The 27450-nt window shown below is 42.4% G+C and overlaps 2 protein-coding genes across 2 annotated transcripts in view; one reads left to right on the forward strand and one right to left on the reverse strand.

Annotated features, from left to right (window-relative positions):
- MAF (MAF bZIP transcription factor) overlaps positions 1–13189 on the forward strand; it is a 232463-nt gene extending 219274 nt beyond the window's left edge. Inside the window, exon 3 of the mRNA XM_079988232.1 lies at positions 13075–13189. The gene's annotated coding sequence lies outside the window, so the exon portion shown is untranslated. The remainder of the gene's footprint in view (positions 1–13074) is intronic.
- The window catches only part of WWOX (WW domain containing oxidoreductase), a 555885-nt gene continuing 541476 nt past the window's right edge, over positions 13042–27450 (reverse strand). The window contains exon 9 of the mRNA XM_079988231.1: positions 13042–14568. Within this exon, the coding sequence (XP_079844357.1) occupies positions 14380–14568 (189 nt within the window). The 3' untranslated portion in view covers positions 13042–14379. The remainder of the gene's footprint in view (positions 14569–27450) is intronic.

The following is a 27450-nucleotide window of genomic DNA, read 5'->3' on the forward strand; positions in this document are numbered from 1 at the left end:
GTTCAATGGAGAGGCTTTCCATACACAGGAAAACCATATGAAACAGTGGATTCTTGCACGCCATCCCCTCCCAAAACTCCATGGTAGTCTCTCAGATTATTTGAGATGTGAGAGCATTTCACGTGGATCCAAATTATGCTCACCACATCAAACTGTCAGCACTCAGGGTGCTTGAGAATTTGCTGTGGCTCTAATGCCCTGGCAGGTCCCACTAGTACCACTACCCACCCTGGGCTTTCTGGGCCAAGAGACTGGGCCCACAAGCAACCATTTTAAATCTTCCATGATGCCCTTGATGTAGTGTTCAAATATATCAGGAGAATTGTGGGAGGCAACACATTTACTTTGCTGGTGTGTGTGTGTGAGGTAGAGAGAAACCAGCTGTGCAATCCTATGTACGTCTACTCAGAAGTCCCATTCAGTTCAATTGGAATTATTGTTCCACATAAGTGTGTAGAACATGAATGGGGAACTTGTGGCCCTCCAGATGTTGTTTGACTCAAATTCAGCTGGCATGTCCAATAGGCAATGTTGGGAGTTGGCTCATAGCAGGGGTAGGGAATGTTTTGCCCTCCTGGTGTTGGTGAACTACAAGTACCATTATCCTTGGCCATTGGCCACACTTGCTGAGGTCAATAGGACCTGTAGTCCAGCAACATTGGCAGAGCCAACACCAGGATTGCAGACTAAGAAATACATATAGATAGCTCAGGGTTGTTGGTTTTGTTTTAGCTCTGTTAGCCAACATCATGTTGGGGTGCCTGACACTCTCTCTGGAGCTCTTACTGTGGTGCAGTAGATTTGATTGTCTGTAACAGTCTTTAAACTAGGCCTTCACCTATGCTCAGCCTTTATAGTTAGTTGTAAACCCAAAATGTCGTAAGTCTCCCATGACTCCTTTCCAAAGGAAATGAAGCATGGGTAAGGGCTGTGCCCCTTGAACTCCTAACCTTTTAGGGAAGTGGAATGAAAAATAGGGACACAGGGAGCTGCTTTATTCTGAGTCTAACCATTCATCCATCTAGCAGAGGCAGATTTAGGAGAGTGCAACCGGTTCAGCTGCAGGGGATGCTGCAACTGTGATTTAGAATGGAGAGTGGGAGGAGCACGAAGGGGGTGATTTTGGCATTGCACAGGGTGCCATTGAAATTTGAGACCCCATGGTCCACCTCTGCATCTAGCTCAGTATTGCGTCCTCTGACTGACAGCAGATCTCCAGGATTTCAGAAGGGAGCTTTTTGCACCCATACCTGGAGATACTGAGGGTTGAGCCTGGGACCTTTTGCATGCAAGCTAGATGCTCTACCACTGTACAATCCTTCCCAAATAATAACACATCTAGCACAGTCAGTATACATAGTGCTTTAGGAACCATTACTTTTATATGAACATCAAATGTGAAACTGTAGTCTCCTTGTGTCGTGTCATGAGGTCTGTAAAAGCACCAAATAACTTAATATCTAATCTGTTGATTTGTTCTTCATCCAAATTCAGTTTTGCCTTTACCTGCTCCCTTATTTCAGAGTACATTCTCCTACCATCTCTTTACTGCAAATGGGCCTCTGACCAAAAAAGCACCTTTGCATTTGAGCTGCATTTGTAGGGATTCACAACCCTTATGGATCTGGCTGATGCTCCATTTGGAGAGAGGCGGGGAAGAAAAAACAAATGTGCACTAAGAGTAATTAAAGGATGTTGGCTCATGAATAATACACCATTTAAACTGATATTTGCCAAGTATAATAAGGCGGCCCCCACAATTGACAATGGATGCTCTATTATGTGATTACCCACTGTTTTATACGATATTTAACGTATTCATTTATTTCTATCATCGTGTGCATTATCAAGTGATTGCTTTTTAATAAATTAATTTGCCTTATGTCTTGGGAGCGTTTGAAATGTGGCTGAAGGCATAAATGAAATTATATGGAGTGTGTGTGTATGTGTGTTGTCTGGGTATTGACTGCTTTGATTGGTGACTCTTAGCTAATACACCACAATTTTCAGCCCCTGCAAGAAGAAATAGGGCCCTGAAGGGTCTTTTGCATTCATGGCAGGACAATGTCAGGGGTGGGGGATCTTTTTCAGCCTGAGGGCCACATTGGCAGTGATGGGCGGCGCCAGGTGCAAAAGTGGGTGATGCAATAAATGTACAATATACCCTTGCATAACAGGCTAGTTTTAGAGTTGCCATATTTCAAAAAGTAACATTGTTGAGGTTCCCCCGGATGTCAATTCCGCCTTTGAAATCCCAGTAATGTCTGGAAGTATGGCAGCCTTACTAGTTTCTACACACACTCACACAGTCTCTCTGTCGTCGATCTAGACAAGCAAGAGGCATTGCAACTTTGCAGGGCCAGTGATGGCTGTGGCCTAGGAAGCATTCCAGGGACAAACAAGGGCCCCTGGACTTTGGTTTATGTAGCACAGATGATAATACCATATAAATAAAATGGAAATTCCTTCCTTCTGCTTGTTCATGTCCAGATGCCTTGGGGGAAGTCCAAAACGTATTGATTTTATTCCCCCCCCCCTTGTGTACCTAGAAAAGTTATCTGCTAGGAGCTTTGTGCTGGAGATGGAAGATGGTTGGAGACATTGGTGGGTGGGGCCTATATTAGTGGGTGGGGCCAATGCCTAAAGTGGGTGGGGACTTTCTTTCTTTCTTCTGCATGAAAAACAGGTGCTCTGCCACTGAGCTGCAAAAAGGAACAAAGCTCAGTGGCTGAGCATTTGTTTGGCATGCAGAAGGCCCCAGGTCCAATCCCTGGTATCCCCAGGAACAGTTGGGAATGTCCCTGGTCTGAAGCCAGGAAGACCCACCACTGCTCAGCAAAAACAATTCCAACATTGACAAGTATCAGCATAGACAATTAGATGGACTTGGTATTAATTCAGCTTTTTCTGCTCATGTCGCCTCTCTCTGTCACTCAGGGTAGTCAGGTGATCAAGCAGCAACAGCAAGGAGGAGGAGTCAGAAGACTGGACAACTCCGGTGTTCAAACTCTGGGACCTCAGTCTCTGGCACCAGCCTCAGCTGGTTTGTGCTTAAGAGCCTGCTCCCTGCTACATTCCCCAGCTGAGCACTACTGATGTAGACATGTGTCTACGTATTATTCATATAAGAAGCACAGCTCAAGTTGTTAGTGGTTCTGCTATCAGTGGTTAGATAGTTTCTTTGCATGCAGAAAGTCCCAGATTCCATCCATGGTGTCTCCAGGCAGGGCTGTGGAAAGCATGGAACCCTGGAGAACCACTGCCAGTCAGTGTAGACAGTACTAAGTTAGATGGACAAAGGGCCTGTGGGATTGAGGTGGCACTTTGGTCGGAGAAGGGCTGTAGCTCAGTGGTAGAGCTCACCTGTTTTCGATGCAGAAGGTCTCAAGTTCAGACCCTGGTCTAAAACCCTGCTAGTCAGTGTAAACAATATTGAACTTGATGGACCATTGGTCTGACTCAGTATAAGGCAGCTTCCGATGTTTCTGAAAAGAATCAGAATCCTCTGACAGAAGCCTTTGCTCCTGACGATGCATTTCCCATTCATCTTTCTCATATCATTTATCGTCAGGACCCCGGCCTGTGCCTCATGTTAACACACAGCAAATTGACCCTTTCATTGTCTAGCATCCCTGAATCCAGTGACTTTTGTTTCATTGACTGTACAGCGGTCCTAATCCCATGGTTTGAGCGATAGTGTAGTTAGGAGAGTAATGTGAAATCTCTGCGCTTGGGCTCCCAGCTGTATTAGGCAAGAGGATTAGTCCTGAGCCTTCAGTTAAGACTGAAACAACACATGATGTCCACAGCACATTGATGCTGTCGGACCTGTTTGTGCAAGATGGTAAACAACATCTAATTGCAGGTGTTGACAGGGCTCAGGCTGTTCTGATTCACCTTGCCTCAACGCTGCTCTATTTTTTATTTTATTTTTTTAGAGGCGCCTTTCTCTGTCTTTGTATGGGTTTGTGTTGTTGTTTTTAAAAGCCTGACAGGTGTCATAATAATAATGAAATTCTCTAATTCCAATACGTTTCTCTCCATCGCTCCTCTTCTCTTTCTCCCTCCCTCCCCCCTCTCTCTTGTGTTTTTGTAATGCTCACGTTTCCTCTGCTCCTGAAGATGAAAGAAGCAACTTCCCTGAAAATCAGGGCCGTAACTAGCTTCCCTTTCAGTGTACAGTTATCTTCCTTTCTGAATTGTGAGATTGCAAGATGGAGCTTGGAGGTGGTGTTGGGCACCCGGTAACACAGATGCTTGAGAGATTTGATCTTTATGAATTTGAATCATGAGACGGCACGATAGAGTTTAGAGGTGCCAATTGGGTTGTTGGGGTGCTTTGTTGGTAGAGATGCAATGTGATTTTTGCAATATGCAATGTGATTTTTGCAAATTTCACTTCCAATGAACTTGATCCATACCTCACGGACTGATTTGAGGACTGGAGCATAAGCTTTCCATTTTGCACTTCTGCAGCATAAGTGTAGGTTCCTTAGGGGGTGTGTGTATTTTAAAATTTGAGGGGAAAGATATTTAGAAATATACATTTTGAGAGAAAATGTATCCAAGAATCAGTATTCAAACACATATTAAAATTGTGAATTTATGTGTATATATGTTAAAAATCTCCTCCCCACATGACTTTCAAGTGTATACTTATGCAAAAGTGAGCTGAACAAGAAAAAGAACATCCCTACTGCTAACTTGTATCTCCAAATCTCCCCCTAGATACCTGCGTTACATAGGGCTGAATAAAGACACTGTCAATCAGTCTTGCAAGTCATTGCCTTCATTGTGAACTTGATTGCATACAAAGTTTCTAGCCCTTAGAATTCTTAAAAGAAGCTTGAAAACATGCCTCCATTGTTGGGTGTGGTTTCATTAGAAGGATTTGCACCAGCTGCAAATTCCAGGCAGAGTTTTGAGCCATGTAATACAGAGGTTTGATAACGAGCAGGTTTCTTTACCGCATGTGCAGAATACTTCCCTTTCTGTCCTATCTCATAATCACAGTCTTTGCACATCCAGGATTAGGGAGTAACAGATCCCATGGTGCAGTGGCTATGCCTGTCAGGCTAGGTGGTAGCTCAAGCATTTGGAAGCAAAGGCCTGGATGCATTGCAGGCTGCTGTTCACTGCAGACTCAGCTTGGGCCAATGGTTTGCTTAGAAGTTTACACTGGATTTAACTCAAACTGCTGAAATGCTGCTGTTCAATCATTGCTAACGCTTTGCTCGGTGGGAAATTCCTGGCAGATTCTGCACTTGTCTAATCCAATTTACCACCATAACAGATTTTTCTTGTGGTGATGTAAAAGCAGACTCAGAGGACCTCAAGATGCCATTTGACTGTAGCAGATAATATGGTTTCCCAAGTGCTAGCAGTACTTCAGCTACTTTTGCAGGCTGGTTGGGCAGTTAGACCAGGTACACATTGTACAAATGCCCATCCATGATGCCCGGGGACCTGTATCATCTGGCAGCAAAGTGTTTTAAGTGCTGAAAACTTCTGCATTGTTTCGAGTCTTCTCCATCAGGTTGAAAATCCCTCCCTCCCTCTTTGTGTGTGCATGTGCGCATGTGCGCAGTTCCTTATAAGAAGTGAAGAAGCATTGTAAGTGGGGACAGACCGCTCTTGTGCTCAGGTCAGGCTTTCAGGCTTTCCACAGGTACCTGGCTGGCCACTGGGAGAACAGGATGCTGGGCTAGATGGGCCATTGGCCTGATCCAGCAGGCTCTTCTCATGTGTTTAAGCATGTTGGACAGTGTGTGGCATTTGGGAGAATCCCTGATTTGCTAAGAAAAACTCTAGTAACTCAAGGATTCTTCCAAATGTTACATGAATATTTCCAAAAGAGCCTTTTTGCTGTAGCTTAGTGGTGCAGCAGTTGCTTTATAGACTGTTGTACACCAGCCTGATCTCCGAGTGGAGGAAAACTCCAGGGGTTCCAGGTGCTTACCTAGGGCTCGTATTTCCTTTGGGGAATGAGGCACAGAGAGACTGTGGTGTCTTTATAATATATGGTTTGTTTACACCTATATACAACCTGAGCCTACAATGGAGGTTTTTCAGCCAGCCACTCTGCCAGTAGCTGCCTCCATTTTATCCAGCTGCCAGCACTGCTGCCAACTTTGTTGCTGCTTCATTCCCTCAAGCCACTCAAGGAGTGTTGCTGTTCTTCCCTCCATTTTGACTCAGGCACACCTCGGTTACAGGCCTTCCTCCAGGAAACACCAGTCCCACTTCAGACACCAGTGTTGCATACCATCCCATCTGCAGGCAGCACAAGATTCCAGGGATCCCAGGCACTTACACAGGGTTTGTGCTTTGTTTTGGAAATGAGGCAAAGTGGGGACTGCGATATCTTTATGATATATGTTTATTTACATATATATACAACCTGAGCCTACAATGCAGGGAATCACAAAATTAAGACCCCAAAAAGGTTTTGCTTCTCCCATAGCCACAGCCTTGGATTCAAATAGGTATCAGGCATAGCTCTGTCTCCTAGCTGCCCAGCCTGCTGCCTGCTTCCAGCATCTACTTTACACAGACTTAACTACCACACAGTTGAGTGAGGGGGGCACCCATTTGCCCTCTGACGCTGAGCCATTTCCTTTGTTATCTTAAGGAGTCATATTCACTAGGAAGCTAGTCTGGCTATTCCAGGAATTGAATTCGTGCTGGATTAGAAGGGGGCTCAGGCATACTGCTTATTCCTCCTCCTCCCACCCCCAAAATAATAACTCACAGCAATACAAAATGTCCCAGGTTCAATGTCTGGCAGGCACAGCTTATCTCAGGTCTGGTCTGGGAGTCTTGGCCACCCTGGCTGGCTTAGACCTCCCAGGCCTGATCTCTGGCATCTCCAGGTAGGGCTGCAAAAAGCTCCTGCCTGAAACCCTGGAAAGCCACTGCCAGTCAGTGTGGACAATACTGAGCTAGATGGACAAAGGACTTGGCTTCTGGGTTCCTGTCATGGGATGGAGGTGGCAACTTGGTAGGAGAAACACCATAGTTCAGTTGCATGCAGAAGGATTCAGGGCATTTCTGGCAAAGCCCCCCTGACTGAAACCCTGCTAGTCAAAGCAGACAGTACTGAGCTAGACTCAGTATAAGGCAACTTTCTATATGTGGGGGTAGTGCTCATTCATTACATGCAAGAAGGCTTCAGGTTCAGTCCCCAGCATATCCAGGTTGGGCTGGGAATATCCCCTGCATGAAACCCTTGAGAGCCACTGTCAGTCAGTGCAGACAACACTGAGCTTCCTTTTTTTCTGCTTGTGGGCTTCCCATAGGAATCTGGCTGACCACTGCAGGAAAAAGGATGCTGGGTTCAATGGACATTTGGACTAAACCACCAAGGGTCTTCTTATGTTCTTACATTTGATTGCCCAGGAACCCCAGAGAGTGAGCAACTGCATCCATGATCTGAAGGAGGCAATGGGCTCATTGGTCCGCCTGACTCCGTCTTGTGTTTTCCAGTGGGGAAGGGCTGTAGCTCAGTGGTAGAGCACCTGCCTTACATGCAGACAGTCCCGGGTTCAATCCCTGCCATCTCCAGGTAGGGCTGTGAACAGCTCCTACCTGAAACCCCAGAGAGCCACTGCCAGCCAGTGCAGACAATACTGAGCTAGATGGACCAAAGGCAGCTTCCTATTTTGCTATGCACTGTGCTTTAGTCAGGCAGTTAGCTGCTCTTTTATCATCAGCCCCACCCTTTCCTTTTTCTCTTAAAAGCGCAGACAAAAGAATAAGGCCACCTTGTGAACTGCCTTGTATTATATGCAGAGACAGTTCCCGCTGACAGCTACCTCTTGGATGACTCCATCAGTGCACACTTTATCTCCAGCTGTCCAAGTAAATCCCCCTGCATTTCTCCATTTCTCCCTTGCTCCCCTCCACACAGATGGATTAGAGCAACAAACATTTTACATGCTGCACATCATTAGCTATCCTCCCTCACTACCCAGCAAATAACAACTGGGCTCTATCATCAGGACATTCATAACACCTTGACACTTTTACAACTGCCACGCCGCACTCTTACCAAAGCAATCTCCTCTTTTAAAGGCATAGGGCTAATTCATGGAGCACCATCCGGAAAGTGCTCTTTTAAAGAAACAAGCACGATTTCTCAATGCTGCATAAAGTACATGTCTGTGTGTGGAGGGGGAGGCAGGAGAAACCTTCCAGAAAAATGTGCATCCTGACAAATGCTACTTTCTTAAATCATATTCAAGTTAGAGCCAGAAAACACACAATCTCAGGGTTGTATCAAACTATGTTCTATGCAGAACAGACCCTTTGAAATTAATGAACCTAAGTTAGCCATGTCCATTAACATGGGTCTACTCTGAGTGGGATTAGCAATGGATGCCGCCTTTGAATTTTGCAGGACAATCCAAATAGGGAGATTCTTTGAAGGTTCATTGAATCCTTTCTTTTGTACAGTCTGGGGAGAAAATTAGCATGTTTGTGCACAAAGAAGGAAGCAGAATATACAACCTGTATCAGTCCCAGGATGCCTATCTGCCCTTCTGCCCTATTATGTCTGAATGTTTTGGGCAGAACTCTGGGTATAGACTGCGTCATTTGAGAAAGAAGGGGGGCATTACGTGTTTGAATTGTCTTCCTGTCACATTTAGGAGGAAGCTAGTGAATATGAAAACTAGTGTGTCAGGGATCAGACTGGCCTAAATTTCCTTTCTGCTAGCTTTCTGCTTCAGGGAGTTTGAAGCAGGGTAGAATAAAACATGTGATCCACATTTGCACTCTGGAAAATGACTGTTTATTTCATTTCATTTTAGTAGTGTTAGTTATTTATATCCTGCCCTTTAAGGAAATTTTTCAAGGAAGCTATATTTTGTGCTTTTCTTCTGAATACAGTGGTACTGCTGGTTACAAACTTAATTTGTTCCGGAGGACCATTCTTAAACTGAAACCATTCTTATCCTGAGGCGCGCTTTCGCTAATGGGGCCTCCCGCTGTGCGGGCACCTCTGACACACGATTTCCATTCGCATCCTGGGGCAAAGTTTGCAACCAGGAGCAGTTACTTCCGGGTTAGCAGAGTTCGTAACCCAAAGCATTCATAACCGGAAGCATTCGTAACCAGAGGTACCACTGTAAGTGGGTGTGCACAGCACTTTACCAAATAATAAGGAAGGTCTCTGTCCCAAGGAGCATGCAATCAGAATTACATTTATGTGATTTATTACCAGGCTACTTCACAGTTTTGGGAGGGCTGTTGCCTTCTGGCCAAAAACGCTGCAGTAGTAGTCTTATACCAAGTCAGACTATTAGTCTTTTTAGCTCAGTATCATCTTGTTACAGATCAAGCTCTGTTTGAGGATTTCATGGGAATGCACCCTTGCATTTAGAAAGCCACAGGCTTGTAAGCAACAGATACTGTCTGACAGTGGCATCCCATGGTTTCAGACATTCCCAGCCCCACCTTAAAATGCTTGTGATTGAAACTGGGACCTTCTGCATGCAAAACAGATGCTACATAGTATCATAGACTTCTAGAGTTGGAAGGGACCACAAGGGTCATCTAGTCCAACCCCCTACCATGCAGGAATGCTTTGCCCAACGTGGGGCTCAAATCTACAACCCTGAGAGTAAGCGTCTCATGCTCTAGCGGACTGCTGAACTACAGACCTGCCTCAAAAAAAAAAAAATATTCTCAGGTGTATTACAATGCCTTCTAGTGCAAACCTCCCCCTGCCACAGGTAAGATATTATTTAAAATGAAAAAAGTACAAGGGAAAGCCCTTCAAATAACTTATTAAATCTAGAAAGAATGAATAGGAAAACTGAAGCTTAAAAAAACAATCAGGAGTGCAAAATGGGAAAGAATGCTGTTGGGGGGAGAAAGAGAGTTTATTAAATAGCCAAGGCAGTTCTCTTTCGAGCTAGATATAATTATCAATTCTTAAGCTACAAATAAGACCAAAGGACAAAAGAGGATCTGTCTAGACTATCTCACTTACAAGATATTGATTGTTCCAGTGGTAAACTGGTTAGTATAAGTGTGTTTGGCTTGAAAGGTCATGAGTTTTAACACCTGGCAGAGAGCTATTCAACCTTGACATAAGTCAAATTATTGCAGTGTTGCTGAAAAAAAAGGCTTTCTAATATTGTCTTGCTCCAAGGATATTTGTCTTTTGTTCTGTGGAAGGTTACTGGGGGGGGGGGGAAGACATAGCTTAATGGCAGAACATGTGCTTTGCGTGTAGAAGGCCCTTGTGTTCAGTCCCTGATATCTCCAGTTAAAGCAGGGCTGGGGAACATAATGTCCTCCAGGTTCAGGATGGCTAATGGTTAGGCATGATGGGAGATGTAGTCTTAACATTGACTGTAGTCCAGATAGTGTTGGACTAAAACTCCCACCATACCTGACCATTAGCCATGCTGGCTGAGCCTGACTGAAACTGGAGTCCAACAATGTATGGAGAGTCACAGCTCCCCATGACTTAAAAGATCTTAAGGCAGGAAGCTTGGCAAAGGCCTAAGACCCGGCAGAGCCATTGCTGGTCAAAGCCAACCATGAAGATTCCTGAGGCGTTTAGCCTTTGCAAATTCTCATATGAAATGGCCTGATCTTCACCAAGCATTAATGTGCAAATTAGAACCAATCCACCGAATTGCACCGCTCTCTTGGGGAAAAAATGAGAAATGGAGAAAAATTGGGATTGATAGATTTGTCTATCCCTGCATGCAACCCAGTAAACAGTAGTCCTCTGGCTGCCATACAGGGCTAGAATGGGAATGGAGTGCATTGGCCCTTCCAGATGCTGTTGGACTGCAGTTCCCATCATCTGTGGATGTTGGGGATGATGGGAGTTGAGGTCCAGTGACAACTGGAGGACCACATAACCACCACGTGTTTTCCTTGGGCCCTGTAGTCAAAGGCACCCAATAGTTAGAGCCAAGCATTCTGCCAGGCAGGGACAGGGGGAACAGAGCTTCCTGTACCTTTTTTTCTTTAAATACTGCATTTATACCCCACTTTTCAGACAAAACTTGTTTCCTTAAGCAGCTCACATTGATAAAAAGGAAGAGAGGCCACTTTGCTTGATAGGGAGCACACTCCCTATTATATGGAGACTTTGCTTCCATATAAATCAGTGGCCAGCACCTCTATGGGGAAAATCCAAATGTTGCTGCCAGAGATCCTACAACTGTATGTACCTGCTCTGACATGGCCTTACATGGCTTAACTCTGTGTTTCTGTGGGATATCTGCATGATGAACTTCCACTTATTTGCATGTGGTTGTCATTTCATTGATATCTAGAGCCACATCTGTTAGGGAGGAAGCGGGGGTACCAATTTATGTAAATTTTCTGAAACGGCATCTATCAACAGATCAATAAATAAATTTGACTGAAGGGAAATGTACCAAAGTACAATGCAGCATTTAAAGCTAATGGCTTTGAATTATCGAGCACTTGAACCATTTATCAAAGAGCAAAGTAGCAATTATTTTGGAAATATTGTTCCTTTTTATTTATCACACAGCCATTTCATTCCTTTTAAATATTGTTACTTTGGTTGCATAAGGAAGGGCTTCTGAAATGATGGAAGGCTGTAAGGAGCAAAGTGGTAGGGGGTTGATCGGGTGGCTGATGGTGGATTTTAGCTGCCTGACAGGCGCTCTCTTAGTGAAATAAATCTGCTAGGAAACAAAATGTGTACCTGACTTTGGAAGCTTGCTCTAGCAGAATGCATAGAGGCTGGCATGAGTGTTAGAGCAGTAAGATAAGGGCACTCCATATATGCTCAGGGGCTCTGTGTTTTCTCTTTTTGAATAAGCTGACATTCTTTGTTTTGTTTTTTTAAAAAAAGATTTGTTTACGTAGAATCATAATTATCTGGGATTCTGCCAGCCAGGGATTATGGATGAGGCGGCCTAGAAAATGCCACATATCTCTTTCATTTTGCCATTTGCTTTTTCCTGATCCACTTTTCCTTCAGTGTATAATTACATCCAAGACTTATTAGCCTTTTTCTTTGCAAGAGGGTGATTTAATGCTCTTGGACCTGATGTGTTCTGTTGATAAATATTCCCTGTGAAATGCCTGAAACATTCAGTTACCTGTTGTGTTGTATTTTGCTTTCATTTGTATCAATGTACATAAAAATCAATAAAAATAGAAAAAAAAGAAGAAAATATTATCTAATGAATTTAGAAAGAAGTTATATAAATGAAGCCCTCTTTAAATAGGCTTCAAAGCAGTTGATTGTCGGGCACCTTTTCATTAGTTATGCTAAGACTACTTTTTGGTGTTACCACTCCTTAGCCTTTATATAGTATTTCACATACCTCATCTTCTAATCTATACAAGAAGGACCAGTATTATTAACCCTGTATTAATGATGGAAGCTGTGAGCTTCTGTGATGGTCCCTTTAACTATCTAGGGGATGTGGGTGAGGAGATTTGGCTAAAACTAGGAGAATCATGAGAGGTGGCTTGTGGAATTCAATAAGGTGTGTCTAGCACTGGTTGCACTTTTGTGGAGAGGCAATGTGGTATGGCAGCTAGAACAGATTTGGGGAACCGTTTATGGCCCACCAGATGTTGTGGGTCTGCAATTTCCAGCATCCCTCTCTGGGGGCAATGCTGACTGGGACTGATGGGAGTCCCACATTTGATGGGCCAAAGGTTCTCATTCCCTGGATAAAAAAGTGACAACACACAAAGAGATCTGGATTCAAAGGCTTTCTTAACCTTGAAATCCACTGGGTAATTTTGGGCAAGATACCCATCCCAACCCTAAGATGCAAGGCTGTTGGGACGGTGTGCTGGGGCTGGGCAGGGAGAAGGGAATCTTAATGTAAAACAGGGTCAGCCCATCCATGAGGCGAGGTGAAGCAATGGCCTCAACGCCGCAGGCTCAAGACTATTGGGAGGGGCAGCAGATTCCAGCAAAATGTGCTAGGCCGGCCCTGATGTAAGATGACTCAGGCAATTCATACCTAACTGGAAAGTATTGCATATCATTCTCTATCACAAATAACTGAAGCTTCAGGAGGGTCAAGTAACCATTTTGTGTTTATTTGTTTACAGAAAACCTGATGCTGGGTTGCAGATGGCTTACAACAATTTCTGGCATGAAGATAAGCTACAAAGCACAAAAAGAAGAAAAATTTAAAAAATCCCCACAGACAAATGAACTCGGAACGAAACAAGAACAAAAATGGCATTTTCATGGCATTGAAGAGTTCTTTATTTTTCCTCAAGTTTTCTTTTCTTAAAAAAAAAAAAAGCAAAAGGAACTAAAGACATTCACAGGAACCAGACTTGCTCTTCAGGTGACAATATTCAAGCATGTTCTTTTATTACATTTAAATTGGGGGGAAATACTGAACAGAGCATGGTGCTGGGAGAACTGAGACACTGGCAATAGTTGGTATACTCCAACCCTCCTTAAAACTCTGATCTGAGATATGGATGGAAAAAACCTTTCAGTCCCTCCAGTTGGTCACACCCTGTGTGTTTGTAAAGAGACATTACCCCCCACAGTATTTAGAGAATGGTTTGCAAATGTATCTTTTAATATCATATTTTATGGATATCCTGCAATATATTTAATTAGAAGGGGAGCAACCTGGACTTCGGGGCACCTTCTCTTTTTAGGCAAGCTAGTTCTTATTTGCAGCCAAGGAGTTTTCTTGGTTATTTAAGATTTTGGGTTGTTTTACAAAATGTTAACAAGCCAGAAGTGAGACTGGCAAAGGGATGCCCTCCTCGGAGAGTAAGCCCTAATTGCAAACTCAAATCCCATAAAGTTCGCTGGGTGCTGTTCGCAAATGGATGGGGGAAACCCAAACACCATTTTGATTTCAGAGAGGAGGCCCCCTGCTTCGCCTGCCAAAATGTACATGCAGCAAGGAGCAGACAACTCCCTTGTGAGTGCATCCCTGTAGGAAACACAAGCTGAGCATGTTCACATGCTACTTTTCTAGGTGTATGCTGAAAAGAGGGGGGGGGGGCACACGCCTAAAAAATGCAATGTGCTGCCCAGCTTAAAAGAAAAACAGCACGGGAAATGGTTCTCTGGCTTTTCTCTGGGACACATTTTGAGCAAAGAGTATAATTAAAAAAGAAATGGCAGAACGTAATCAAAGAGACCGAACTAAGTCTGGGGAAATTATATTGTCTGATAACCCTGCCTTGTTGGCCACCTCCCCTCCTGTCTTTAATGCTTTTCACAATGTCATGATGGCTATCATTTCATTTAACACTAGCTAATCTGTATTTGTAACCTTCTAGATGATAGGATTGGAAAGATTCCAGCACTGGCAGTCCCCCCCCCCTCCCAGCATCTCTCTCTCTCTCTGCTTGGGTTTTGATCTTTCCAGGAGCTGCCCACTACTTGCCCTGCCTGCCAATTCGTTCTTGGATCAGCTTCTCGCTGAGCTCCCACAAGGCTGCTGCAGTCATTTCATTCTGCGCCTCTTGCGATGGCAGGCAACGGCAGCAGTTGTTGAAGTACATCCCTCCCAGGCCTTCTAGTTCTGGGGCAACAGCACAGTAGACAGTCGTGGCCGCTCCTTGTTGCTGCAATTAAAGAGAGAGAGAAAGGTGGGAAATAAGCACACTGGATTTTTAAGAGAAAATTTAAATATTCCAAAGACAGGGCAGAAGAAGAAAGCACCATCGTCAAGGGCAGATTAACAACTTGACCTCCGTACAGAATGAGCCCACCCACCTCATTCCACCTTTTGTGCATTCTTATAAGCACTGGCTTTGAGTTAAAGTGTTCGCAACTCAAAGGGGCAATTTTGCAAAATTAGCCTGATATTTGTAGAGTTTGTGCACCATTACCCAACTGATCCTACAGGAAATAACATGTCGGCAGTGTCTCCCACTGTGGCTGGGTGATTTCAGCCCAGCAATGCAATAGTTGTCAATCTGCCCCAGCAAAAGATGCAGCTTTCTTGTCGGCATCTGGAGTCAAATTCTAAGGTGACTTGGGTTCTTACGTATAGAAAGAATGTTAAAGTATGACAGCCCTCTTCCCATACAAACGCAGGTGTTGTTTTTACTCAGGGTTTTTGCCATTGTTGGATAATAAGCTCGGGGATATAACCACCCAGCAATTTTGTGTTGTTCAAATATCTCCAGAAGGCTCTGGAGAAGAAAGAGGAAAACCCCCTTCAAATTGGTGCACACTATGTCACACCCACAGCAGACATTTAAAGTGTATTTAAAGCACATGGCTTCTCCTAATTAATCTAGGAAATGTAGTCTGTTAGGGGTGCTGGGAACTGTAGTTCTACAAGCGATAAACTACACTTCCCAGGATTCTTTGGGTGAAGCCATGTCCTTTAAATGCACTTTGTGTGCATGGTGTGGGTGTGGCCTCTGATACTATGCACCAGGTTGCCTCTATGCATTTACTCTAGTGTAGAGCCTGGACTCCATGTGTAGACAAATAAACATGGGGAAGTTTCTGCGAGCATAGTTCTAGCTTGAAATGGAAGCTGTAATCTCATCACAGTTAAATAGTTTACAGTTTCTTACAAAATGTTTAAAGCATTGTAAATGGGGGATTTTTTTTTATCAAATCATGAGCTACTTACTGCTTTGCTCTTCACAGCAAACTAATGCATTTTTATTTTTATTATTTTAAAACGTCTTGTTCCAAATGAACCCAGGCACTCCAATTATGGCCTATCATATAAAGTGCAATCGGGACTGATGCCAAAACTGTCCATATATCTCTGGTCAACAACTTAAATTGTGTGGGTGACACCAGCCACAATAAAGAATGTGGCTGTGCACAAACTGAGGTAGGGAGATTCTGCTTTTTCTCTAGAAATGTATAAATCTTTATGAAACAGAGCAGGGAGCTTGGAGCCAGGAAGAGACCATGTTCTTCCTCATGTCTCTTGCTCTCAGTTCAAAAGCCCAATAGTCCCATGCAGGCAGAGTGCTTCCCATGACCAGCTATAGACAATCCAGAAGACTGGATCAAAAAAGATTATCCTCTCACATGCAGGAGGATAGAAGAATGGTTACAGCATTGTGCAAAAAAGTTGGCACTGCATCAAACTGTGTTCTTTCACTTGTGCAATCACTTGCACAAGCAGAAACACGAGAACTTGCTACAGAACCTGCCCTTCATGGCACTGAGCAAACACTCACACAAGGGTGTGCAGGACACAGCTTCTGTCTATTTTTCTTTGTACTTTGAATCCTTTCTACTTTTTTGAATACAGCCTAGAACATCTTGACCTCACTATGCTCAGGGCTGTGTGAGTACCACAATTAATTCCACAGCAGTGCAGAATGGAGTGTTTGGTGCAAAATGTTGGCTCCACATACAACTCTAATTCAGCCAGTTGAGAATGACAGAGCCCAGTCAGAAAAGCTGTAAGAACAGTCCAGTCAGAAAAGCTGCTATTTTGAAGTCTCAATGAAAAACAGTATGCGTGATCATTTGGGAAGACAGTGTCCATTCAGGTCTACTTTTAAAACCAATACAGTTTACACAGCAAGTTATGATTGTTTATCTGCATTGCTTTCCTTCCTATGGTAACTTATTATAATTATCACCCCAATGAAAATACTTGCTGGGCAAACAACAACAACAACAAAACATTTCTCCAAATGGAATAATCAGAAAGGCTGCTGTGTCAACCCCCAACACCCCATTAGGTTGGCATTGGCCACAGTATGTAAAAATAGGGCTTATTCACACATGCCTGCACATTGTTCACTGATGGTGTGACCCAGATGTGGGAAATCTTTGGCCCTCCAGGTTTATTAATTTATATCCTGCTCAGTGGCGTAGCGTGGGTTGTCAGCACCTGGGGCAAGGCAAGTAATTTGTGCCCCCTAACCCATGGATTTGCGCCCCCTAACCCGTGGATTTGGCCCCCTAACCCCCAGATGTTGCACCCGGTGCGGCCGGCCCCCCTGCACCCCCACGCTACGCCACTGATCCTGCTTATATGCAAAAATGGCTTCAAGGAGTTTACAACTATAATTGTTACTGAACTACAACTCCCCTCTTTCCTGACCATTCACCATGCTTGCTGCGGCTGATGGGCGCTGTAGTTCAGCAATACAGTGGTACCTCTGGTTACGAACTTAATTCATTCTAGAGGTCTGTTCTTAACCTGAAACTGTTCTTAACCTGAGGTACCACTTTAGCTAATGGGGCCTCCTGCTGCTGCCACTGCTGTGTGATTTCTGTTCTCATCCTGTGGCAAAGTTCTTAACCCGAGCTACTACTTCCGGGTTAGCGGTGTTTGTAACCTGAGGTACCACTGTATCTGGAGTGCCAAAGGTTTCCCACATCAGCTGTAAACAAAACCCAGTGAAAAGATTGCTTGCCGCAGCCTGCTCTACAGCATAGAGCTACCCCAGCACAACAGACTTTGTATGCTAGGATATCATAACCCTAAAATTCAGATATAGAGATACCAATGAAGCTCAGCAGGCTCTAACCTGGACATGAACTCCTGGAGTTCTTAATAAGGCCATGGGTGCTCATTAACAAGGCCCCAAATTCTTCTCCAGCATCTTGGTTTACCCACCCAGCTCCCCAAGCCCCATTCCCTTTAAAAAACCATTTGCGTGGTTCATGCTGCAGTGATAGTAAAAGTGGTGTTTTCAACCCATTTCCTAATTATCCCTAAAATGGAACGCAGCTTTTCTAAAGCTGCTGCACACTGGGTCAAAATGTGCGCACTGTTGCACAGTTCATTATTATATTTTAATTTGCAAAAATTAAATGCAAATTTGTATTTAATTTCAAAAGGAATTAATCAAAATGAAAAAGCAATGTTTAAAACAAAACAAAAACCAAAACAGAATCTCTATCTTAATGTTTAGCAACAGGTGTACATTTCAAGTCCAAGGGCACATACTTTGGGGGTAAATGAACAGTTTCAAAAGAAGAATTGCTTAAATACATTCAGTCATAGGAGCTGGCTGTTTGTTTGCTCCGTTTTCCCCTTAGCCAACACCCACTCCCAGCATCTTGGTCCATGCAAGAAGCCATGGAACAAGATGACCACGTTGTGTCTAGACAAAATATTGTGACCTGCAAAATATTGTCCAATTAAAATTCAGAGGAGACTTTTATTTGCTCCTAAATTTGTTGTATGACAAGAGATCTGCTTTTTGGGGGGTGGGGAGAGTGGTTATAACAAAGTGACTGACTGAGGAAAGAGGTGGGTAACTGCTAAACTCGAAGTGCTATATGAAGTCAAACCTGAATAAGGAATTGCAATCCATTTGAATTTTTTGTCTGTTTTTACTTATTCTGGTGAGACACTACTCCTTTCAAACCTGGTGTTTGAAAGCTCTTATTCTTTTCAAAGCAGAGCAGATATGTTTCTCATTATTTCTAAACCAAAAGCTCCTGTTCCCGCTACATTTAATGTGTTGGGGCTTTGTTTTGTTTCCCAGTGTGTTAAACTATTTAATGTCACTTTCATGAAAACATTTTATAAAATTCAAAACCTGGATAAGAATTAACTCTATAAGCCAATGTAATAGAATAGAGAATGGTAGCTTCTCTGTATTTTAGTTTAGTTCTTTCAGCTAGGTTAAAGAATTTCACAGCATGAATATAATAACTCTATTACATTATAGATCAATCCAAAAGCAAATATAGAACAGTTGTCATTTTCATAGACGTGTATAGGATTTTTCCTTAAGGGCAAAATAAAGCTAATGTGATCTATGCAAAAGACTAGTCTTTCTGCTCTTGCCAATATGTTTTGCTCTCCTGTATTCCAGCACAGACTCACTCCAATGATAAAATTATAAATAAAATTATTCATAGTCTTCTGTTTACCCTCTTATGCATATATCAGTTTAACTGCCATCACCCAAACTTCAGTAATCCAAACTAAGTATCAACTATGTAGTCTTCCATATAACTGATGCTTTGCATGACACCACATAAATACACTTCCTCATTTATGCAGACCTCTTCTTGTTAAGGCCACCACTCAATTAAATGAATCTTTGTCAAATAATCATACGAGTTTTAATTAGAATTATTACCTACTGAAAGAAACTGTAGTTGTGTAATCGGATGAGTTTTAGTCAATTGATTTCATTTGCATACATCTTCATGGGCATAAAACTGATAGATCTGAAGAAAAATAATGCCACGCTACTCAGATGTAACAGTTTTTATAAAGGTTTTTTTTTGTTTTGTTTTTTAATGTTTCGCTGATTTAACAATATCTCTCTTGTTTTGAACTGAAGCAGTACTACATCTGGGACACTGAAAATGGTGGTTTGCAAATAAAGGTGGAGGAAAATTGATTCAGTTTGCAGTTAAAGGCAAAACCACGTAATTCATACTTCTCAAAATGCTACATAGACTGAAACACAGTCACCCTTTGAAATTCACATTTCCCCTCATTTTTCAAGGCAGTTCTTCAGCCAAGTAAAAAATGCATATACTAGGGTATATTTTTAATATAAATGCACATATCACTGAAAATTACATACAAAAATATATTATATTAAGGGGAAATGCTTTGCAAAAATGAATCAGGAGAAATTAAGTCTAAAATAATGATAAATTTTCATAGAGCCTTTAAAAAAAATGCAAAAGGTTGTTGAAATGTGGAGAACAGAATTTAAGACTTCAAAAACTAGAAAGACAGAGAAACTGAAATTGATAGATTCATCCTAATCCTAAAAACACCCTCCAATCTTTATCTTTTAAAGCTTGCTTTAATCATCATCACATGGCTTTCAGTGACATGTGCTCTGTGCCACATCAGTACACTGTGCACTCCATGTTAAACAGCTTAATTAAAAACCTCTCAAACAATGAGTGTGTCACTTGTCACAAACGGCCAGTGATCTATTGTGATACCAAGCAGGGGAGGGAGATGGTGTGGAGTTTAGGCCATCAAAACAACTTTTGTTTCAGCTCTTTTTAAACTGTCAAAAGATTGTCAGGTGCGTATGGCACTAATGATGCAAGTGGAGGTCTGCCGGCATTAACTTCTAACAAAAGCAGGACACTGAAATGCATGGGATAAAGAACTTTGCAGCAGCCCAAATGAATCTTTAACCGTGCCTCAAATACTACCGTATTTCCAATCCAGTTACACATTTAAGAGTCACCAGACTGGAGCTGTCAACATAACTCTTCTTAGGAGAGGAAACACACCAAAGAAGCTTGTTGTGAATTAAGTTTGAGAGCATGTTAGTAATTATTCTGCAGTATAGATTAGATTAGGTTTGATTTATATTGTGACAAAACCACACACACACACACACACACACACACCCCATAAAAATACAATCAGCACTTTTAAGTGTTGTTTTAAATTTGTATCTCCTTTCAATTTGCTTTAAAATACTATTCCCTAAATCAACTTAAAGAACACACATGCATACAAAATCATCCAACTATGGGCATCAGACAGTTTTCATACAATACCAAGTTTGGTGGTGACCTCAGGCCCTCCAAGCCTCTCAATCTGGCCCTTTGGATTCTCCTCACACCACAGCCGCACTACAGTCACACACACATCAATGACCCTGCTCTACAACTCTTGAATGTTTCTGCCCAATGTTGTCACTTGCTTGCCTGGATCAATCTCCCGGCCCACTGATGAGGCAAGGTGAGGTGCCCGCCTTGAGTAGTGGAAGCCAAAGAGGAGGGACCCACTTTGCTGGCTGCCCCACCACCAGCGAAGTGGTGCCAACAGCAGTACCAGTATCTGGTGAGATCTGGTGAGATCTTGTACACAAGATCTCATGAGAGTTCAACGAGATCTCGCTGGAAGCGAGCACCGTTGCTGGTGCTTCATGGACACTGCCGCACAACTCAGGTAAGAGATGCAGCACTGGTGGTGGGGTGGCAGCAAGGGGGCTGGCCCTGGCTTGGACAGAAGAACTAGCCCACTGTTCCAAGTTAAAATTTCCTTTTGTTGCTCCACCCACGTTTACCTCTGGCCCCGCCCATTGCTGAAATGTGTCCCCAGGATGTCTGCCCAGAAGGGAACACATGCCTTGGACTGAGAAAGTTTCCCCACCCCATCCAAAAAATGATTAGAAATGTTTCTTTTCATATGGCTTCAAATTACTGTCCAATTTACTTTCTGTTTAAGGCATTTTCAAATATTATCTAATCTCCAAAATTTCACATTTCACACACATCTTATTTTTTCATCTGTTGAGTAACTATGCTTTAATTTACAACAAGGAATATATCTAGGAAAATCAAATGGTATTTTATTGGGACCACTCCCCCCATGATGCAATAAATAATAATAATGGTTGCATGAAGAAATTGAGTACTGCAGGGGAAAGTGTTCCCTTTAGCCTTTTCCTTGACCTATTTTCTACATGCAGTGGGTGTGATCCATGTATTCAAGTATGCAGGATGCTAACAGAAATTTGGAAGAGAACAACAACAACAACAACAACAACAAAACAACTTTTACATAAAGCACACTTTTAGGTTTCCTTGTTCACAAGGCAAATACTTAAAAAAAACAAAATTATGAACCTTCTTTAACTTATTAGCAAGAGGTGTTTTCATATGTTGTACTCTCCTTGGCCTGAACAGCACTGGGCATGACTCAGTGATCAGTCCCACTGATGTAAATGGGAAAGATTTTAGCATGTGCTTTTAGCCTTCCCAAGGAAATCTGTGTGAGCCAAAATATTTTATTTTGGAAGTGTCATGCCCTTTAGATGCAGACCTTTGTGTTGTTCTTCCCATTTTTTAACACACAAAATCCCATAACTTCTGCTTTGAATCTTTGGTACTAATTCAAAAAAAGGAAAGAAAAGCAAAAAAAAAGCCATATTAATGGACTCCTCTAGTTTACTGCCATCACTCAGCTAGATTCAAATAAGTGGGAGTGCCTATTGCCAAGCAAATAAAAAAAAAACCCCTGCATGAACAAAAAGTATTTATTAGCATCTCTTTGGATTATCACCCCCCCCCACCCCAATACTGAGGCTATATTTTTCCAGAGATGAATTACATACACAAATTTCATGTCTGGCTTAGCATTTTGACTGCTCTTAGAATAATAAATCAGTCTACCTGCTTACTCCATCTTCTGTATTTCCATCTTCTGGAATATCACACACCTACATTTCTTTATGAATGCACTTCAAATTGCTTTTTCCCAAAAACAGCAGGCATTCCTCCTGTTCAGGCTAACATGCAGCACAGGGTCAGGGCCTCACATCCCCGAGGAAGTGAGGAGAATAAATAGGGTCGTACCATAGGATTTCTGGAGTTGCATTGGGAGACTTGCCAAATGGCCCAAAACATTTTCTCCCATACAGAGTTCTTGAAGGTATTATGGGGATAAAAGTGTTATTAACTAGCTATAAGTTTTCAGACACCTTTTTTTTTTTTTAATAATTGTGATCAATTAGGCAGCGAATACAAATTAACATTGAACTATCTTAATGCTACAGGGAACTAGGCTTTTCATAGTCATGTATGACTTTAAAAACTCATTAATATAAGTAATGCATCCATTAGTATTCTAATATAGTCTTGTGCTCCTGGTGGAAAGACATTATAGGGCTAATGTTTCGTTTTCTGCCTTGGCTATTTTCAAAGTGCATGTTTATTTTCTAAATTTAGCATCCAGTACTAAAGTAGGCATAAATATATAGCATATATTTTAACAAAACAAAGCCGTAAATGACAAATACAATCAATTCTAAATAATAATGGAGGCAAGTGCTACTGTACTTTTAAAGTGATATGGATGAACTCATCATACATTATTATTGTTGTTGTTATTAAATAAAGGGGGAGAAATGCACAACGAGGAGATTGAGTGGAAATAGCTCAATGCGCAGTGATTTGATTGAGATAAAGCCTAAATTCAAAGCAAGCAATTCCCATGAAGTATGTGACTTCAAGTAGTTCCGTTAAAATCATCACATTTTGTGGTTGGTTAAGCGAAGCAAACACTTTCCAAAGAGAGATGAGCAGAGAGATACAAGAGCTTGATGACTGTGCCACCTTGGCAGGAATAATTTATGATGCAGCAATGGGGGCAGGGAATGGAGGGGGAGAAATGAAGTAATGAGAACATATTTCAGGCTATAGAATACCTGACATTCTCTCTGTGTGTCTGCACATGTGCCCTCACCACCTTCTCAGGCATTCTTGAGGTGACAGCAAAATCCTATCCCACTGGAAAAAAATGTTTTAAAAATTGCAGGCACTTCCATAGCATATAGATATCAATAGCATATCTTTCACCACTGTTTCTTATATAACTCCATTCACCTCTCAACAAGAGGATCGCAGATGCGTCCATCCAGCTCTTGCCAGCAGATCAGAGGGCCAGTTTTAGAGCTAATTTAAACATACAGGAGAAACATATAGCACAGCCTATCCTGTCCTGCCTTTAAGCTGCAGGTATGGAAAAAAACATGTCTGCAAAACTCATTGCACATACACAGCCACTAAGTCAGGTAAAAGAGGGTTAGTCTAGATTTCTCCACATTTCAATCCAGTTCCAACCATAATGGCATACAGGGTGCTGACAAACATGGAGGACTGACCCGCACTGCTGAAGCAGTTTGCACAGGTACCTTCCCAGTTCAGTAAAGATGTGTCCATGGAGAACATAGCTTCTATTTTCCTGTGTGGTTCGGAACTGAGAGTGTCAGACTCTGCCCAGTAGATGTGACCTTAGTTTGATATCTCTGTGCTAGGGAAATCCTGGCCCCCATGTTAATCTGCCTTCAACAAAATTCTTGGTTGGAAGTAACAAGAAACAGACTGGTTTCTCGGATCATCAGACTGTAGCGCCCTCACACAAACACCAGCAAACTCCATCCAGGCAAGCACCACAATGCAAGGACATATTCTAGCCAGGCATAAGCACTCCATGTGGAGCAAGGCTGTTGAAGGGCATTTGGAAAGTCCCAAGGGTGAGATAAAGGGAGACATATAACTGGGCGGGGCCAGCAGTGTGCTAGAATTTATACTTTAGCCAATAATAGCAAATTGGTCAGCGACAGAGTGTAGAGAAGCGCCGTGCTGTGTAAGAAGAAAGGCCTACCTTGTTTAGCATCCAGTTCTCACAGTGGCTAACCACATGCCTATGGGAAGCCCACAAGCAGGATCTGAGCACAAGAGAACAACCATGCCGCCAACAGTGCATTCTCAGAGAGACAGAGACAGAGAGACAGAGAGAGAGGAGGTGTCAAACCACTAAATGTATTTCTAAGCTTGGGATTTTGGACCTTCTCAGCAACTTAGAGAACCCTGAATATTCTATGTCATGGTTCTGATTCCACTATCACTTTTCACCAGTTAGCGCATGAAAACAACATTTGGGAAACGGAGTGTGCAGTCCTATATCCACTGGGAGCAAGCTCCATTGAATGAGACTTACTTCTGTGCATACATGTATAGGATTGTGTTGCAAATGTTATTCTAGTGGAAAGTAAACACTTACCTTAGACTTTGTTATGTTAATTCAACCAGCTGAAATCAGATCTGTTATCACTATAATGGATACCACCTCTGGGAACTAGTGGTATATCTGTGCCTGTAGTGTGACATTTCAAACTACAAGTGGGAGCCAACAGGACTGAATATTCAGATATAGATACACACACAAACATACCCTTTCTACACAGAATATCAAGGAAAAGACTAAGCGACAGACATCTAGTTAGTGCGCTGGGAATTTTTATATATGTGGAGGAAGTAACACAATCTTCTGAGACTCCTGTGCAGTGCAGTTCTGCCTAGATACAGGCTTGGGACCACAGAACAAAGCCCAATAATGCCAGATTCTGATGCTTGGTCCCAGAGCTTGGTGTCAGGAAACAAAGCCTACTGAATCCACCCTCGTATGTGAGGCTTCAAAATCCTACATTGCCTAAACCTTTAGTGATACTGAGCAAATTTGTTCCCATCTAACTTCTGATTTCTTTGTTTTATGATACAACAGCAAATCAGAAGAAAACAAAGTGGGGTGAGGGAGACCTGCCACAATCTTTATTTCGTCCTCAAAATTCTCACCAGTACTGTGTGAGAAATGTGGATACAAAAATAATCTATAAAATCTTATTTTCTCCCAGCTATTCATTTGCAGTTAATTCCCAACCTTAGTTTATTACAAAAACTGCAAGCTAGCAAGGATATGCATAGTGTTTTCTGGATCTAACTTTCCCCTCCTACATGCACAGTACATTCTCTCCATATATTATGGAAGATAAACTCTCTATACTGTACTTCTCAAGTAGGAAAACTGAAAGAGGATTTCATTGCCACTGCCGAGGCATTATAACTTACTTAGAGGTTTTCTTTCCGAACTGCATTCAGTGCATGCAATTTGATTAAAACTACACTTTGGGTTTTAACTGTACAAAAGGAAAATTTATCCATTGTAATAAACATATTTTAAGAAAAAAATCATGGTCTTTGCCTTTAACCCCCTGGTCCCCTCAATCTGAAGAGAATCGGGATGAAATGAAGATTGGAAACATTAATTTCCTTTCACATTGTAGATTAGAAACCTGGGACTGTCTTCCAGACATGGTCAGCCCTACTGACCAAGGTGAGGCAGCCATCTCAAGTGGCAGATGCTGAGGAGCCATGAGGGAAGAAGTATGTGTGACCTGATGCCTGTCCTGCATCCAGTAAGATATCCTGGTGACCTCAGGTGCACTAGATGATATTGTCCAGTACAGTGGAGGCTGCTTCATTAGGCCAAATGGGGGACTGCCCCACCAACCTCAGTTTTGCCCACTTAATTACTATTAGATGGAGGTGAGAGGGCTCTGCCTGCCATATAGGCACCACCTGTGTTGAAGTAAGATTCATCTACCAGAATGGTTGGCTTTTGTACATGGAATGAAAAGGCACCATCTTGTCCTTTACTCCAGAAAATAATAGACATATTACAAAGTTCTCTGAACAGCTTGAAGAGTCTCAACTGGGGTGGGGGGGGACTTTAGATTTTATACTTGTTTATACAGTATTACTAAAACTGCATTAAGGGCATGTGGAGCTAAGTAGCCAGATAAAAGTGAGCTTCCTATGTAAGCGTATTGTTTTTTCTTTGAAACAGAGCTTCCTCTATGCAAAGGAGAGACACACACAGACACTCCAAAAAAAAGGGGGGGGAGGAACAATGTTGACCAGAAGCCACTTGGCAAAGTGCTATTAGATCCTCAGTTGCATAGACTGTTCACTTCTAAACTGAAGCACCACTTCTGGAATCTGTCTGAAACTGATCTAGATCTATTTTGGTCTTTATTACAACTCGTTGCATTTTCTAGAGCTAATACTTAAGAAGCATGAGTCACTGAATTCCTCTTGTGATACCTGCATTTCCTCAGGCCTTGCATTTCTTCTCTGCTTTGTGTGTGTGTTCTGTTGCCTTAAATAGAACTGGATATGCCACCTAGAAGTGATGGCATAAGAAAAGGTAAAAACAGTTACTCTTCCAACTTACATTTCAGTTTAATAAAGAAATAAGAAGAAAACAATGAATGTTCATTTTAATTTTCCATCTCGAGCTACAAGAGAGTTTAGTATGGCAGCATAGTGTGTCCTTTGTTCTAGTGTTGGTGGAGTCCATGGGCAACAGAGAGTGACACACAACCACCACTCAAACTCCCCAAGTTAGAGTTTGCCCTTCTTTCAGTGAGAGGTAGATGGCTTATGTGCAGGTATATTTGATCCAAACCAAGCTCTCATCTTGGGCAGCTACATGGGTTACAGGCCTGTAATGTATGATTCTTCCATCCAGTTCAAGGAACCCAGATGAACACGCAGATGGGGATAGACCTTCAGATGAGTACCAACTATACACACAAAAATAGGTGAACTAATAAGTGGAAATTGCAGGGAAGCCAACTTCAGCTAAATCTTTCCAGGTGGTGGCAGGCTCTAAATAGATTTGTCAGTGAAGGTATTTCACCATAGGCTGGGTGGTCATAGATCAGGAATGCTGTACAGTAGCTGTATCCCCACTAGATAACCTCTAAGGTAACTCCTACACTATAATTCTCTGCTCATGGGGGTGGGTGAGTGATGTGGCTTCACTGATATCGATATAATAGTTGTGGGCTTTCAAAAGGCCCAGCATACTTTTCAACACACACATCACAATTATTATATGTATCACAGCTTTGAATTTTTAATTTGTAGTTTCTAAATGTTTGGAAACTGCTCATTTGTGTTATGTTCATATATCAAGTTTAGGATAGAAATGATGGTTTGCAGCATCTCCTTGGAACCACAGTTTGATCCAGGCTTAAATCATGCTTAACAGAGACCCTTTGAGATCAATGGCACTTCACTTAAAAATAGAGTGGCCATATTTCAAAAAGTAAAGTTCCTCACACCTGCAAATTGAGCTTTTGGGGGGAAACCTTCCCCCCAAAAGAATGATTTTAAGCTTTTTGAGCTGTTTCCGCTGCTTTTTCCATTGCATGATCATA

The sequence above is a fragment of the Podarcis cretensis genome (assembly GCF_951804945.1).
Source record: "Podarcis cretensis genome assembly, chromosome: 8".
Classification (NCBI taxonomy): Eukaryota; Metazoa; Chordata; class Lepidosauria; order Squamata; family Lacertidae; genus Podarcis; species Podarcis cretensis.